At 44.0% G+C, this 14,309-nt stretch overlaps 1 protein-coding gene across 7 annotated transcripts in view; it reads left to right on the top strand.

Moving 5' to 3' along the window:
- The window catches only part of DGKD (diacylglycerol kinase delta), a 60,616-nt gene that overhangs the window by 26,335 nt on the left and 19,972 nt on the right, over window positions 1–14,309 (top strand). For all 7 annotated transcript variants that reach the window (XR_005567200.1, XR_005567199.1, XM_039391179.1 and 4 more), the window contains exons 4-15: window positions 4,330–4,434; window positions 5,215–5,347; window positions 5,869–5,975; window positions 6,499–6,624; window positions 7,674–7,776; window positions 8,290–8,452; window positions 10,463–10,571; window positions 11,317–11,456; window positions 12,188–12,272; window positions 12,831–12,925; window positions 13,025–13,124; window positions 13,278–13,551. Coding sequence is in view for 5 of the 7 variants with exons in the window: in XM_039391179.1 (XP_039247113.1) it covers window positions 4,330–4,434; window positions 5,215–5,347; window positions 5,869–5,975; window positions 6,499–6,624; window positions 7,674–7,776; window positions 8,290–8,452; window positions 10,463–10,571; window positions 11,317–11,456; window positions 12,188–12,272; window positions 12,831–12,925; window positions 13,025–13,124; window positions 13,278–13,551 (1,540 nt within the window). In the remaining 2 variants the exon portion in view is untranslated. The remainder of the gene's footprint in view (window positions 1–4,329; window positions 4,435–5,214; window positions 5,348–5,868; window positions 5,976–6,498; window positions 6,625–7,673; window positions 7,777–8,289; window positions 8,453–10,462; window positions 10,572–11,316; window positions 11,457–12,187; window positions 12,273–12,830; window positions 12,926–13,024; window positions 13,125–13,277; window positions 13,552–14,309) is intronic.

Below are 14,309 nucleotides of genomic sequence, written 5' to 3'. Positions count from 1 at the left end.
CTAAAGAACCACACCCAAAAGTTCAGTAGCATTTAGGATCAAAAAAGTATGTTAGTTTTTAATATTCCCTTTTTAGGAAGAACACACACTTTTAATTTGCATAATTGCTCATATCGAGATAAAATTCTGAGCTGTTTCAGGACAGGAACACTCAGAGTTCTGCCAATCCCCAAACAGGTCAAAAATGTATGAGATCATAAAGAAATCTGAAGACTTTTTATTGTGGGGGTTTTTTTACTCCTAGCAAGGCAGCCTTCATCCTAACTCAAAAGCAATCAGATCGTTGTTTTCGTGCTCTCCGTTTATATGAGAACAAGAGGTCACTAGATGACATTACTGCTTTGTAAATTTAGAACAAATAAAAGGAAATGCTACTTCACCTAGTGCGTCGTCATCCTGTGGAATATACTGTTCCAGGATGTTAGTCAAGAGCTGTAGCCGGAACACAGAAAAATAGCTGGACTGTGCTGGTTTGTAGCCACGTTTGCCAACAGGGATAACCAAGCCTTATGTTCCGGAGCGCCGGCTCATCGCAGCTGCAGCTGGGAGCCAGCTCCCTGGCTGGGAAAGGACAGCTTTCCAGGGGGAAGGTTGCTTTTAAGATGACAAGAATTACTTTATATTTTTGGGTGTGAGGTGTTAGATGGCTCCTGGCTATTGTCTGGACAGCGCAGTGTCCGTAACAGCCTCTGTCCCTCTGTCAGTGGCCTTCAGCAGGTGGGTGTCTGGAGCTGAAATTACTGCCTCAAGCAGAGGGAGGTAAAAGTGGTAGGAGGAGTGTTTTCCTTTCCCTGGGAGTGAGAGCCTCTTTCTGTTGCTCAGGACAGTGCAGTGGCTCTCCTGCTCTACGTCAGCCTGTGCAGGTGAGAGCCTGGCAGCTACTGCAGTGCAGGGAAGGCAGGAGTGTCCTGTGCTCCCAAGGTACCTGGGTTGGCTGTGCAGGAAAGGCAGGAGTGTCCTGTGCTCCCAAGGTACCTGGGTTGGCTGTGCAGGGAAGGCAGGAGTGTCCTGTGCTCCCAGGGTACCTGGGTTGGCTGTGCAGGAAAGGCAGGAGTGTCCTGTGCTCCCGGGGTACCTGGGTTGGCTGTGCAGGAAAGGCAGGAGTGTCCTGTGCTCCCGGGGTACCTGGGTTGGCTGTGCAGGAAAGGCAGGAGTGTCCTGTGCTCCCGGGGTACCTGGGTTGGCTGTGCAGGGAAGGCAGGAGTGTCCTGTGCTCCCAGGGTACCTGGGTTGGCTGTGCAGGGAAGGCAGGAGTGTCCTGTGCTCCCAGGGTACCTGGGTTGGCTGGGCTGTGTGTGAGGTGTGTGAAGGGCTGTTGAACCACTCTGTGAAGGAAGTGTCCCTGTTAACATGTGTCTGGATTCCTAATTATCCCCATTAAAATGTTTGACTGTAACACCACTGCATGTTCATCAGGAAAACAGATCTGTATGGTTTCTTCATTTCCCCAAAGAATTGGTGCACTAGTTACCTTAAAATCTTATCAGTCCTTCACAGTGAAGCCTGGATTGTCCCGATTTGTCCTTCTTAGGAGTGAGGTTTGAGATTTTATTCTTTTATTTCCCATCTCTGTTGATACCAGTAAATCACAATGCAAATGTTGTTTTAGAACTGACTAAATGTATCCTGCAGTTACATTTTATTTGCAGTTTTGTTACACAATAGATCCTTTATTTTAGTTCTGTGACTCTTCATCTGGATGATTCATGTATGAAAATCTTTTAATCTCATTACTTATCCTCTTGTCTTATGAACTTTGTTCTTTGAACAGAGGATTGTCTAACACTGAATGTGGGGTTTTTTAAGATGATGCAGTAGGTGACTTAAGAAGGGATTAGTTGTTTTCTATACTGGATGGTCTCTCCAGTGATCCAGTAACTCAGTAGCCTCAGAAATTAATTCTTCTCAACAGTGTCTGCATTTCTGTATTTTATGCCAATATTTTAAATTTCATGTCTTCCAATGTGATTAAAAACTATGCTACAGTTTGCATTTTCCTTTCTCCCCTGCCCCCCCCCCCCAAGGCAGAAAAATAGGAAAGGAGACAGCACTGACTAGGAGTTGTGAAGTTGTTTTTCCCCAGTGCTCAAGAGCCAGTGGCTTGATGAAAGAGCTGGTGGTTCCTTACCACACCTGGCTGCTTTGAAAGCAGTGAGAGGTCCTTGGATGCTTCATCCTGGGGTGTTTGGACTTCACATATGGTACTGTTGTGCATATGCAGTTATAGATGTTCCTGGCTTTGGTGCCAGAAAAAAGGCTCTCTGAACAAATTAGTTGAACTTGGTTTTACTTCCAGAGAAAAAACTGCTTCCTCTTAGCAGGACTCAGAGATGCCCCTTGTTCTTTTCTAACTTCGTGCTGATTTTTGCATCAGTGTTTCATGCTCTGTAAAAACTTTCTCTAAGGTAGCCATTCCTCCATAGCAGAGTTTGTGATGGAAATGCATTTAACTACTCACTTCTCCGCCTCCCCAAGTAAGAAGAAACATTCCTGTGATTACCTTCTTTGGGAATAAATTTTATCAGAGCTGGAATTGTTTAAATGAAAGTGAGGGAAGAGAGAAGGAATTTTTCAAAGTTTTATTTTTGGAATAGCGTAAATATTTATTTCTGTTTGCTTACAGCTGATACAGATCAGGTCATTTTGTCCAAGATAGAATGATCCAAATGCCAGAACTGTGTTTCTAATATGAATGGCCAGTTCCTGCTTTGAAAAGGGATTTAGCCCCTTTCACTGCTCATTCACTGCTCTGTAGCACCCTTTTCTAGGCATTGGTCATACCTCTGCGTCAGGTTGATGTTATTGCAGGTGAATGCTGCAGTCTATCAATGCAAAGAAATAGAGATTGAAAATTGAAGATCTTAAAATAAAGCAGAAATTTCCAGGTATATCTCTTTTGTTGACATTACATCCACATTTCTTGGCAGATGCTCTGAGGCACTTCAGCATCAACTAAAAGTTTGATGTTCAACTTCAGAGGCTTTTATTTTTAATCTGTTTTATGAATGATAATGAGAGAAGTGAGAAACAGAATGGTAATAAATAGGGGTCACACATTGGGGTGATATGTGTGGGTGTTTGTGTTCATTAACAGAACTTTGGCTGCATGGTTGGGCCTCATCAAATTGGCCCAAACCGAGTTTATTTTAATCCATTCTTTCAGATGCTAGGGTACAATTTGCTGGAAAAGCAGATTATGTAGGCAAATTTTTTCATGTACAAAATGTAGAGGAGTGCAGGAAAGGAAAAAAGGAAATTTTTAGAGTTGACATAAAAGGGAGCCTTTTGATTTTTGCTGGTGGTGCTCAACCTTACGCAGCTTTTCCTCCATCCAGGTCTTGCAAACACTTCAGTCGTGGTCTAACTTAAGAAGTCAGTTTGATGGAAAGCAGTTGGAGGTGCCAGTGAGATACCTACAATGTGGGGAAGAAAGGCTTTTGTCTTAGGGAGAATAAGTGTTGATTTCTCGTCAGGGCTGGAGCCCAGGGGACTGGGCAGCCCCGAGGACAGCAGCCAGGGTCCTCTGAAGAGCTTTATTTCTCTCTGCTGCCGCCGTGTGACTGAAGGAGAGGGACTGGTGGCAGGGGACACAGGGACCTGCTGCCTTCCTGTGCAGAGGGGAGCGTGGCCCCCTGCATGCCCTCTGCTCTGTGTTAAAACACTGTTTGTTTAACACAGGGCAGCTAATGCTGGGAATTAACCCAGGACAGAAAAGCATTGAGGACAGGATTTTTAGAGGGAGGCAAGCTCACCACAGCCTCCAGCTGCTAGGGGAATATTTGTTGGAATATCTTTCAGGTAATAAACATAGAAGGAAACATGAGGGTTCAAAATACAGTGATTTCTCTTCTAGATTACTTATTTTGTTCTATTCCCCCCTCCTCCCTCCCTTCTTGTCATGACGAAACAGATTTTTAGTATGATATTATAAAGTATGTTATCTGATTGATTAATTGCTAGAAACTGATATATTATACTATTAACAAAATGTTTCAATGTTGTTGCCAATTTAAAACCACTTATGCAAGGTCTGCAATCCTGCTGCTCTATGCTTGATTTGTGCTAGGTGGTTATTTGGGTGTGAGAGATTTCTTTACTCAGTTCAGTATTGGGAATGACAGCTCAAATCTCTGTGGTTCTGTACATTTAGGAAGGAATTAGGGTATGTTATGGTGGAAGAGAAACATGGCTGAAAGGTGCAAATAAGTTCTGTTGTGCAGCTCCCTGCCTCTGAAAATAGCTTCAGTAGCTGAACTAGTGACAAGGTGTCTCTTGCTGTCTCTCACTGATGTGCCCAGAATACACACTCCTCATTTTCTCTCTCTTCAGATTATCACTCCATGTCGGAAGCTTATCCTTTGTGCTGATAACAGAAAAGAGATGGAAGATTGGATTGCAGCACTGAAGACTGTACAAAACCGTGAACATTTTGAGGTAATAGGAAAATGTGTTCCATTGTACTCTGTGTCTCATCTGCTAATGCACAGCTTGTTTGAGATTGCAGTCAGCTTCCACTGAAGCCAATATAAGCCATTTCGTTGACTACAGTGGGTGGTAATAGTGTTAGGGCTTCTGTAAAACTGATCCCAAATACACTGAAGTGATTCTCAAAAGAGTATTTGTGGCTTTGTATGTGCTCCCTTGGTAACCTTGATAGCACTTTCCAGAGTAGGGGTAGGTTATGAAACACAGTTCCCCTGCCATTATCTTTTCACTCTTCAGTTATCCTCCCTGTCCTAATTCCCATCTCGCCTGTTTGGTATTGTGCCTGCTTCAGTGCATCTGCCTGCTTCCTGGGGTTGGAGTGAGGCCAGCACTGCCACCAAGAGAAGCTGTCTTCTGTTTTACCCACTCTGCTCTTGCCTCCCTTATGCTGGCACAAACATCCCTCTGCTATGCAATAAGCCACGTTGGGGAACTGATCTTGCTGAAAACTTAATCTAGCAAAAAATGGAGATAAATTCTCCAGAAGATAAATTCTCCAGTTCATTTGTAGTGAGACAAGGATGGGAGGTGGGACAGGAGCAGGAAATCTCTTTGGATTTGAAGACCTTCTGGAGTTACTGCTAGTGTGTATAAACTGCACGTGGCCTACTCTTCCCTGGTAGAAAAGTGTTCTGTTTCTTCCTTTTCTGACTGCTTTGTGCAAGTCTTTGAGGAAAAAAGTCTTGTTGGTTCTCTTCAGACTCTGCTGTAACCCATTTGTGCTGTTAGTCTACCCAGTACAGCATGGACCATTTCTCAGGGATGCACAACTGGTACGCCTGCTCGCACGCCCGGCCCACCTACTGCAACGTGTGCCGGGAGGCGCTGTCCGGGGTCACCTCGCACGGGCTGTCCTGTGAGGGTAGGTCTGCTCCCTCTCCTGGTTTTATTGCTACTGTTCCCCAGAGACCCAAATGCTGCCTTCCCTTATTAAAGTCCTGCTCCTGCAGTGAGCTGATACGCACTTCTGAGGTAGCAGGCAGAGTATGCGTAAGAATACTCCTGTTCATTAAAAAAATTCTGTTTGTAAGAACGTCCTTGTTAAGTGTGTGAGTGCCAGGAGGTTGTTCTTTCTCAGCTCGGGCTTAGCAGACGTATATGGCTGTGCACAGCTCATGCTTCCAGTGTGAATGAGGTGGCACCCACACTGTGCAAAAGGATGGAGGAGTGTATGACTATATAAATAAGCTTTGTACAAGCAACTGGCAAAAGTGACAAGGCAAGAATTTATAGCTAGATCCTCATTCTCAGAACACTTAGAGCTGATTGTTTTGGCAGTGCTAACGAGGGTAAAGCGTGCCCATCCTTTCTTCAGGAGCTATTTACACACCTTCACATTAGACTTCTGAGGAAGGATTAATATGTCCTTCTCTTCCTCCATAGTGTGCAAGTTTAAAGCTCACAAGCGCTGTGCTGTGCGGGCAACCAACAACTGCAAGTGGACAACTCTGGCCTCCATCGGGAAAGATATCATTGAGGATGAAGATGGGGTAGGTGTTAGCCTGGACTATTGCAGCCTTACTTTGATATGAAAGCACTGGCCCTGTAAAAAGCTCTTTAGTTTTTCTTTCACTGCATAAACAGCAGATTCTGCCTTTGTGTGGGAAGGGCCTCTAGGGCGTGAGATTCTGTGTGAAAAGTTTGACCAGAGTATCAAGGACTCTAATAGGAAGAAACTCCTGCTATGGACTGGGGAATTGAAGGTTGAATAATTGGAGACACAGGAAACTTGGTCTGAGTTTTGGCAAAACAAAAGTAAATGAGTGTTTGGAACAGCACCTTAGCATATGATGCAAGTCAGTGTTTCCTGGGTAGCCTGGGGTGAGTCACCTGGACTCTGTGCATGATGTAAAATGCCAGAATCGGTCCTCAGGTGTTTTGTAGAAACTGCCTCTCCTCTCCTTAAACAGTGCATATGAAGACTTGCTTCTTTGTCTGTCTCAGAACCGCTGTGCCACCTGCCCCTTTAATTTGCCCTCTGATAAGTCCATGTTGCTTCTGTGCCGTTTGCAGATCTCGATGCCACATCAGTGGCTGGAGGGGAACCTGCCCGTGAGTGCCAAATGCACCGTGTGTGATAAAACCTGTGGCAGTGTCCTGCGTTTGCAAGACTGGCGCTGCCTGTGGTGCAAAGCCATGGTGAGTTATCATTTCAGTAAGGGACAGTCTTTGGTCAGCTCTGGGCTGTGTTCTTTTAATGACATTTACTCAAAACGAAATCTCTAACTGTGCTGTCATGTCCTTCATTTGCCATGAAGGGACTTTATTGTTCTGCAAGAGATAGAAATTTAATTGTGCTGAAAAGTGTCACTATGATGCATAAAAGTAACCTGAAATAAGTACCTGGCTTCTCTGCAAGCTCAATTTATTTTGAGAGTGAGCTTTCATAGAAGAATCTAATTACACTAGATATGAATCAATGCTTCAGGGATGGAATATGTTGGATTTTAAGGAGGCGTTGTTTGTTATTTCTACAAGTTGGAAAGGTACAACAAACTGTAAAGAATGCTCAGCTATTTTAATAATAGCAGTTTCCCTTCCACTGCAGTAGATTTCTCTCGCCTGACCACTGCAGTGGTGCAGATCTTGCTGTGTTTCCAGTTGTCTGTAATACTAGTCAGAGAAGTATCACAAAATAAGCGTTTAGAATGGGGGCTCAAACCACAAGCAAACCCTCTGTCTTGCAGCCTTTGTGTACCAGAAATTACTGGAGTGCCCTGCTCTACTTTGTATTTCCTTTCTTGGGGGCTTCATTAATCTCTTCTTCTCTTACCTCTTATGTCCCTCATGGTTTCCTGCTTTGTTTTTTGCTTTCTTGTTTTCTTGAGTTCCCAGATTTTTCTTTTGTTTCTACTCTGTGTCTCTCAGCTGAGGCTGGGATTTTGAAAGCAGAATGCCTGAAGGCTCCTAAAGTCTCAGAATGTGTTACCTGGTCCTCTCAGCACTCAAAGTGCTGGTCTCACAAATTCAAATGGCAAACTACATACTAATGAAAGGAGGACAATTAGTAGAAGACTGATTAGATCATTCTTAAAATAACTTTTATCAATAAATTTATCAATTGACATTTCCTGGTCATTTCACCCCCACCACCTTTCTTTGGTCTTACAGCCTCTCGTTGGGTGGCTTTAGGAGTTACACCACAGTGCCTGAGAGGGTCTGAATTACTTTTTTGTTGGTGTTTCCAGGTACACACAGCATGTAAAGAGTTGCTGCCAAACAAGTGCCCTCTTGGGCTGTGCAAAGTGTCTGTCATTCCCCCTACTGCTCTGAACAGCATTGATTCAGATGGTAAGTACTGCGAGTAAGTAGCTCTTGTTTCTCTTCCTCTCAGTCACAGTCCCTTCAGCTGACACTGTTAATGCCAGGCTCTGTCAGCTGAAAATTCTGCTTTTGGTGTTGCTGAAATTCCCAACTGGAAGCCATTGCTGAGTGAACTGTTTGCTTTGCTTTTGCACTCAGTTTATCAGCCTGTAATGTCGGTGTTTGCTGAGCTGCAGCTGGTGAAGTTTATTGAGAATAACGATATTGCAGAAGCAGTTGGGGAAGGTTGGGGAAGCTGAAAATTTTGGCATACTGCTAGGAGATAAGTGTGATACTTGGCAATATGAGGTGTGGTTCATGCTGGATTCAGGGCTGTGCACGTTTGGCATTTGCCCAGTGAGTGCCATAAGCACAAGGCAAGTATTAGCTGCTTCATAGCTGGGCTGGGCTGTGGGGTGTTGGTTTTTTTCCTTTCCATCTCCATGGACAGCTTCACGTTTCTTGGCTTTTCCTCCCTCTCCCTTCCCTTTTCCCCAACAGGTTTCTGGAAAGCTACTTGTCCCCCTTCTTGCACAAGTCCTTTGTTGGTCTTTGTCAACTCAAAGAGTGGAGACAACCAAGGTGTAAAATTTCTACGAAGATTCAAACAGCTGCTGAATCCAGCCCAGGTCTTTGACCTCATGAATGGAGGACCTCACCTGGGGTAGGCAGATATTCTGTAGAAACACACATTCCTTGTAAATACCAGAGAAGTACAAGGGATTTCTTTGGTTAAGCTCATCCTCAGATATAACAAGGAACCTATTCCTCAGAGAAAACTGACCACTTACAAAATTTGGAGGGGTTTCCCTCCCTCTGTGTTTAGTGTTATTGATTAGCTAAAACCAAAAATGTTGTTGAAAAAGGTTATTATTTCCATTCATGAGTAACAGCAGGACAGCTTGAGGCCTTTTGGGGGAATTCCAGAAACACTCCCCTGGAAGAAGACCAAGCATAGAAAGCTTGAATCCAGAAGAAAACTTGTCTGCAAACAAATTGTAACAGGCATCCCGATTACTGCTAAGGAGAATTAACTTCAGTTAACTCAAGTGAACAGACAGATATCATGGATAGAAAATTAATATTGTCAAAATGAGATTTATTGAGAAATAACTTACCTGGGAAGTATGTGAAACTTCCATCCCTTAAAGATTTTATGGTGATATTGGGAAAAGATCTCTTATGAGTGCATTTGGTAAAGTTGGTTCTACCCTGGGATCTTGGTGACATTTCAGACTTTTTAACTAGAATATCTGTAGATTAAAAAAAAAAAGAGAGTGCTGTGGAATAAATTTCTTTAATGTATTTCTGCAACTCTCATTTAAAAAAAAGGTTTAGTCTTTAGTTTACCCACTTCCAAATGTTTATCTGTTGCATCAGATTTGAGTAACTTTTGTTGCAAATTGATACTCCTTATAATAAGAGCCAACACAAGGTAAATTTCCCTCATCCATTTCTGACTGTGACTCCAAGTCTTTGACTAGATCTGTAGATGCAGGGAACTAAATCTAGGAGTGTCTGCTCCTGGATGAGTGACCACTGGGTTCTGCTCTCCTGAGAACTCCTGTGTTCTTTGCCATAGCACATTGCAAAATGCTGGCATTTAAAACTGCAGTGTGCTGTCCAGGGGATGTGTTTGGCTGAAGACTAAGAAGACTTGTAAAATTAAGTATTTTTCTTCTTCCCTTGCCCAGTTGGACTGACTGGAGAGAGGAATTTTGCTTTTAAGCAGGAGAGAATGGAAGGGAGGGAATCAGTTATTTTCTCAAGCTGTGGTGCACACCTTCTAAAACAGCTACTTTTCTATGCTCTCTCAAAAGGGAAGTGATAGTGTAGGGTAAAGGCTGCTTCTTGATAATTTAAATATTTTCAGCTGGTGCCAGTTAGACTGTACCATAAGATGTTGTCGTTTCTGGTAGCCATTTTTTGTGTGTCAACAATGCCTGATAAAATAAGGATTTCCATGTACTCTGTCAAATCCTGTTCAGGTAATAATAATAAAAAACATACATGTAAAACCAAAGTAAAAGCAGGCAGTAGGTCCTGAAGATGTTCAGTAAGAAGCAGTTTCAAACAGCTTAAGGAGAGGTTTTTAATTATTATGGAAAGGGTGAATAGAGCAACTCACAGTGCTGAGCTGTTTGCCTGCCTGCAGGACAGACCAGGTGCCAGAGTATTGGTTTGTGTTGCTTTTCCAGAAGGAGGACTAAAGCTTGTGAGGCTTTACATTCTCTTGCAGTTGTCTCCTTGCTGAGTGACTGCATGAAGTTCCCTGTCTTGAAGCTTTACTTTGATTGTGTGGCCTCAGAGCAGTCCAACAGTGACAAGTAAGTGGTGTGAGGCTGCAAAAAGGAGTTAATTCAATGGATAATCAGCTATCACGTGCTTGTTTCCTCTTCTGTACAGACAAAAGTACCCTGCTTTAGTAGCAGAGCATGTCTGGGAGATACTTCTGTAGTGAATAGCCATTGTAAGTTGCTTGGCTGTATTTATAATTCCTTAATTATAACCATTTTAATTCATCTGTAGTGTGACAGTGACCTGTACTCATTGTGAAATCAGAGCCTACAGTAAGCAAAGCTGCCACGTTCATTACCTGGATTGGAATTGTTCACCATTTCTTTCTGTAACAGCTTATTGGTTTTCCCTCTTGCTTTTTTTCTTTCCTCTGTAGTTTACGCTTATTCCAGAAATTTGACACTTTCCGGATCCTGGTTTGTGGTGGGGATGGAAGTGTTGGCTGGGTTCTCTCTGAGATTGATAGCCTCAACCTTCACAAACAGGTACCTGCCCAGGAGCTTGGTGGGGTGAAGGAATGAAGTAACAACAGCATGGGCTAAAGAGACTTTCTTGGGTCATGCAGCTGTAGTTTGCCCCAGGACTGAAGCTGCTGGAAGCTCACCCACAGCAGGGCTCTTCACGAGTTTTCTGCCAGAAGCAGGAATGGATTAATTCATTATTCCTGACTCCAGTGCTCCTCCTCAAGATGAAGCTTTTGGAGTACTCCTGTTCCCTTGCCAGCAGAGACCTGCTCTGAAAGGGCTGCAGTTAGAAAACTTGGGAGTTCCACGTGGCCTGTGCTCCTCATCTGTTTAATTCCTAATCCCTTTAATTCTCGTGGTGTAATTTTGGAGTCTTGGCATAGGCAGAAACTTCATTGGAGTAGGTGTTTAATTTTAGTTTCCATTTTGTCTGGGAGCTGTGTCTGCTAATTTTACAGAAACACAACAGCACCACCTGATGGTTACATACAAACCTCTGTAGGAGGGGTTACTTCAGCGGTGTGCTCCTTCAGGTAGTAGCTGTAAAATGCTTCCCTCTCAATTAACAACTAAAAGCAGAGGAAATTTTTCTACATTTGCATGCTCTCCTGGCTGTTTTCCCCATCCAGTTACTTTCTCCCCACCCTGGGATTAGTTGTTTCTCAGTGACTGGTGTATTAAGGAATCAGTAATGTTACTTGTAGCTGTTCCTGGCCTGTGTTTTCCCATTTGAATATCACTTTTGGTTTCCTTTTCTCTAATGCAGTGCCAGCTGGGAGTGCTGCCCTTGGGAACGGGGAATGACCTTGCCCGTGTGTTAGGCTGGGGGTCTGCTTGTGATGATGACACCCAGCTCCCACAGATCCTGGAGAAGCTGGAGAGGGCCAGTACCAAAATGCTGGACAGGTGAGTAGCCATCACTAACATCCTCTGCTGTGCAAGAGTTGTGTGAAAATATCCTTCCAGGGGAGAACGGAGCTGTCTTGATTCTGCCAAGCTGCTGGACCTCTTACTAATGCCAGATAACATTTTTTTTTTTGATAATCCCCTGTCACCCTCTAGCAACAAAAGGTGGTCTGGCTTTCCATGTCACTGCTGCAGAACAGTAACAAGTGAAATTGTCTGATGTCCTGTGTCCTCTCTTCTGTTCCAGAGTTCTCATCAATTGAATTTTTCACCCTTAAAGTCATGACTTATTTTTTTAAGCTATGTTTTTTTCTTGGTAAACTGGGAGCAATTTATCTTGAGTTTGGCTTAGAAATGAAAGCTGAATGCAGAAGTGGATGTCTACCCCTAGTATTGATACCTCCTATATTTTCGTACATTTAAAAATGCTTCTTGTTTTTTGAGTTGCATTTTGGCATCTCTTATGTTGAATTGAGTAATGCCCGTAGAATTTCTGTGAAGAGAGAAGTACAGGGAAGTTCCCTGTGCTGTAGAATATTTGTTCATCTTGTCATCCTTCCCTCTTCCCTAGTTCAGTCCCTCTGCATTTCCATTCCAACTCTGTGGCTTCCGTGTATCGGTCATGGCCCCCCATAGTGCAATTTGTTCTGCCTTGAGGTTCTAACCTGTTATGTCCTTTGGATAAAGGATGAAATCATCTGCATTGTAGTGACAAGTGTGGTTTTCAACAGGTGGAGCATCATGGTGTATGAAACCAAACTGCCTCGCCAGGCCTCTACTTCCACAGTCACTGAGGATTTCAGTGAGGACTCAGAGGTACCTCCCAGGATGCAGAGAGCAGGGGACTGGAGCACCAGCCTTGGAGCAGATGGGAGACAGTGGTTGAGCTCCAGTGGAGCAGACCTGAGCCATGGCTTGGGTGCAGCCAGAGCTGCAAAGATCAGGAGCTTTGAGGCAATGAAGTATTATTGAGAAGGATGGAGGTTGGGTTACCAGAGTCAACAAGCAGAACGAGGGATGAGGAGAAGATCCTGGGAACAGGACAGAAAGGAAATAATTGACTTTTATTTGCTATCATGACAAAAAGTTGTTGAAATAGTGACAAGCTGCATAGCAGTCATAAAAAAAGTGCTTTTAGATCTGCAGTTGATCAGAGACTCTAAGAACTGCACTGCTGATCGTTTCTAGGTTCAGAAGTAGTTTTTTCCTCAGATTCAGGTCTTCAGTGAGTAACTGAGCCCTGGACTGTGGAACTTTTGCAGGGCAAAAAGAACCTGTAGAGTGATTGGTACTCTCTGGGGAGCCAGGGTTGCACAGCATTTGTTGTAATGTTGGGAAGCAGCACCCCAATGACTTGTTTCTGACTGTCAACAGGTGCAGAAGATTCTCTGCTATGAAGACTCAGTGGCTGCTCATTTGTCCAAAATTTTGACTTCTGACCAACACTCAGTGGTCATCTCCTCAGCCAAGTGAGTACTTGGAGGACAACTTCTTTAAGTGAAATCTGCAGTGTGAAAATCCTGTGACAATCTTCGCATGACTTTGTTTTCACTCCCTCCTTTGTCCAGGGTGCTTTGTGAGACAGTGAAGGATTTTGTGGCTCGAGTAGGGAAAGCCTATGAGAAGGCAACAGAAAGCTCAGAGGAATCAGAGGTCATGGCCAGGAAGGTAAAATTTGAAAATTGTTTGGCTTTCTACTTCTAAAATGTAAAACTGCTCTGTTTGCAGAGAACTAGGACAGCAGCAGTTCAGCAGGCACTAAAAAAATGAGCTACCCAGGCTACTGTTATTTCTACTCAAATGTTTTTCTTCTCCTTGTAGTGCTGTGTCCTGAAGGAGAAGCTGGACTCATTGCTGAAGACACTGAATGATGAATCTCAAGCATCTTCATCTCTGCCAAACCCTCCTCCCACCATTGCAGAGGAGACCGAGGACGGGGATGGGTCGGGCAGTGCCTGTGACTCCTCGAGCGAGCGCTCGGTGGGCTCGTCCTGCACGGCGCGGCCCCAGATATTCCGGCCCCGGGAGCAGCTCATGCTGAGGGCCAACAGCCTGAAAAAGGCCATTCGCCAGATCATAGAGCACGCAGAGAAAGGTGACTGTCAGGAGTCCTGCTTGGCACTCTACAGCCTCTTGAGAAGAATACATTGTCTTTGTTCCAGGGCAGTAGGGTTCTTTGTTGACAACAGCTCTCCTGAGCTAGAGAAGCCACTCAGTAAGCCTGGTTATTTAGTTTCAGTGCCATCTCTGCCAAACCCACCTGTTGGACACATTGCTTGGTAAATGGGCCTGAAGATCAAGATGTCTTCTCTCCCATTGGGCTGGTTTAGGAAGTTCCTGCCCTCCCACACTCTGTTAATTTGCATTTCCTGTCTGTCCCCACCCATACCACAACTGTGTCAGTGCAGCTGTTTGTATGGCCTTGCTGTAAAACGGATCCGAAAATACTTGGGAAAAAAGCATTTTAAGTGTTTTAACTTGGATTGTTTCAGAAATCTCTTTATAGCAGAGCCGAGCAAAACATTGCTGTGGCACAACTGCAAGAACAGGCAGGAACTTCTTGAACAAGCTTTGTCCCTGGGAAAAACTTACAATGCTGCACCTTTGGTACAAATCAGTTCTGTTCTGTTATTAACTTCTTAGGCAGGTGACCTTCTTCTCCACATCTTATCTCTGTCCAGGCACACCCCCCATAGCTCAAGGTTCTATTTTCTTTGAAAGGCATCAGTTTTCCAGATGTTAGTCATAAACAAGGGTTTAACTGAGACCAAAGGAAATACTTTACAGCTTGTCACTGGAGGTGAAAGCATTGAAGTTGCAGATGTGACATCAGGGCACACCCAAATGTGCACT

This window comes from Pipra filicauda, unplaced genomic scaffold (genome assembly GCF_003945595.2).
Source record: "Pipra filicauda isolate LSUMZ 115617 unplaced genomic scaffold, ASM394559v2 scaffold90_size2875636_pilon, whole genome shotgun sequence".
Classification (NCBI taxonomy): domain Eukaryota; kingdom Metazoa; phylum Chordata; class Aves; order Passeriformes; family Pipridae; genus Pipra; species Pipra filicauda.
Note: the sequence above shows the minus strand (reverse complement) of the source record. Positions and strands in the feature narration are given on the sequence as shown.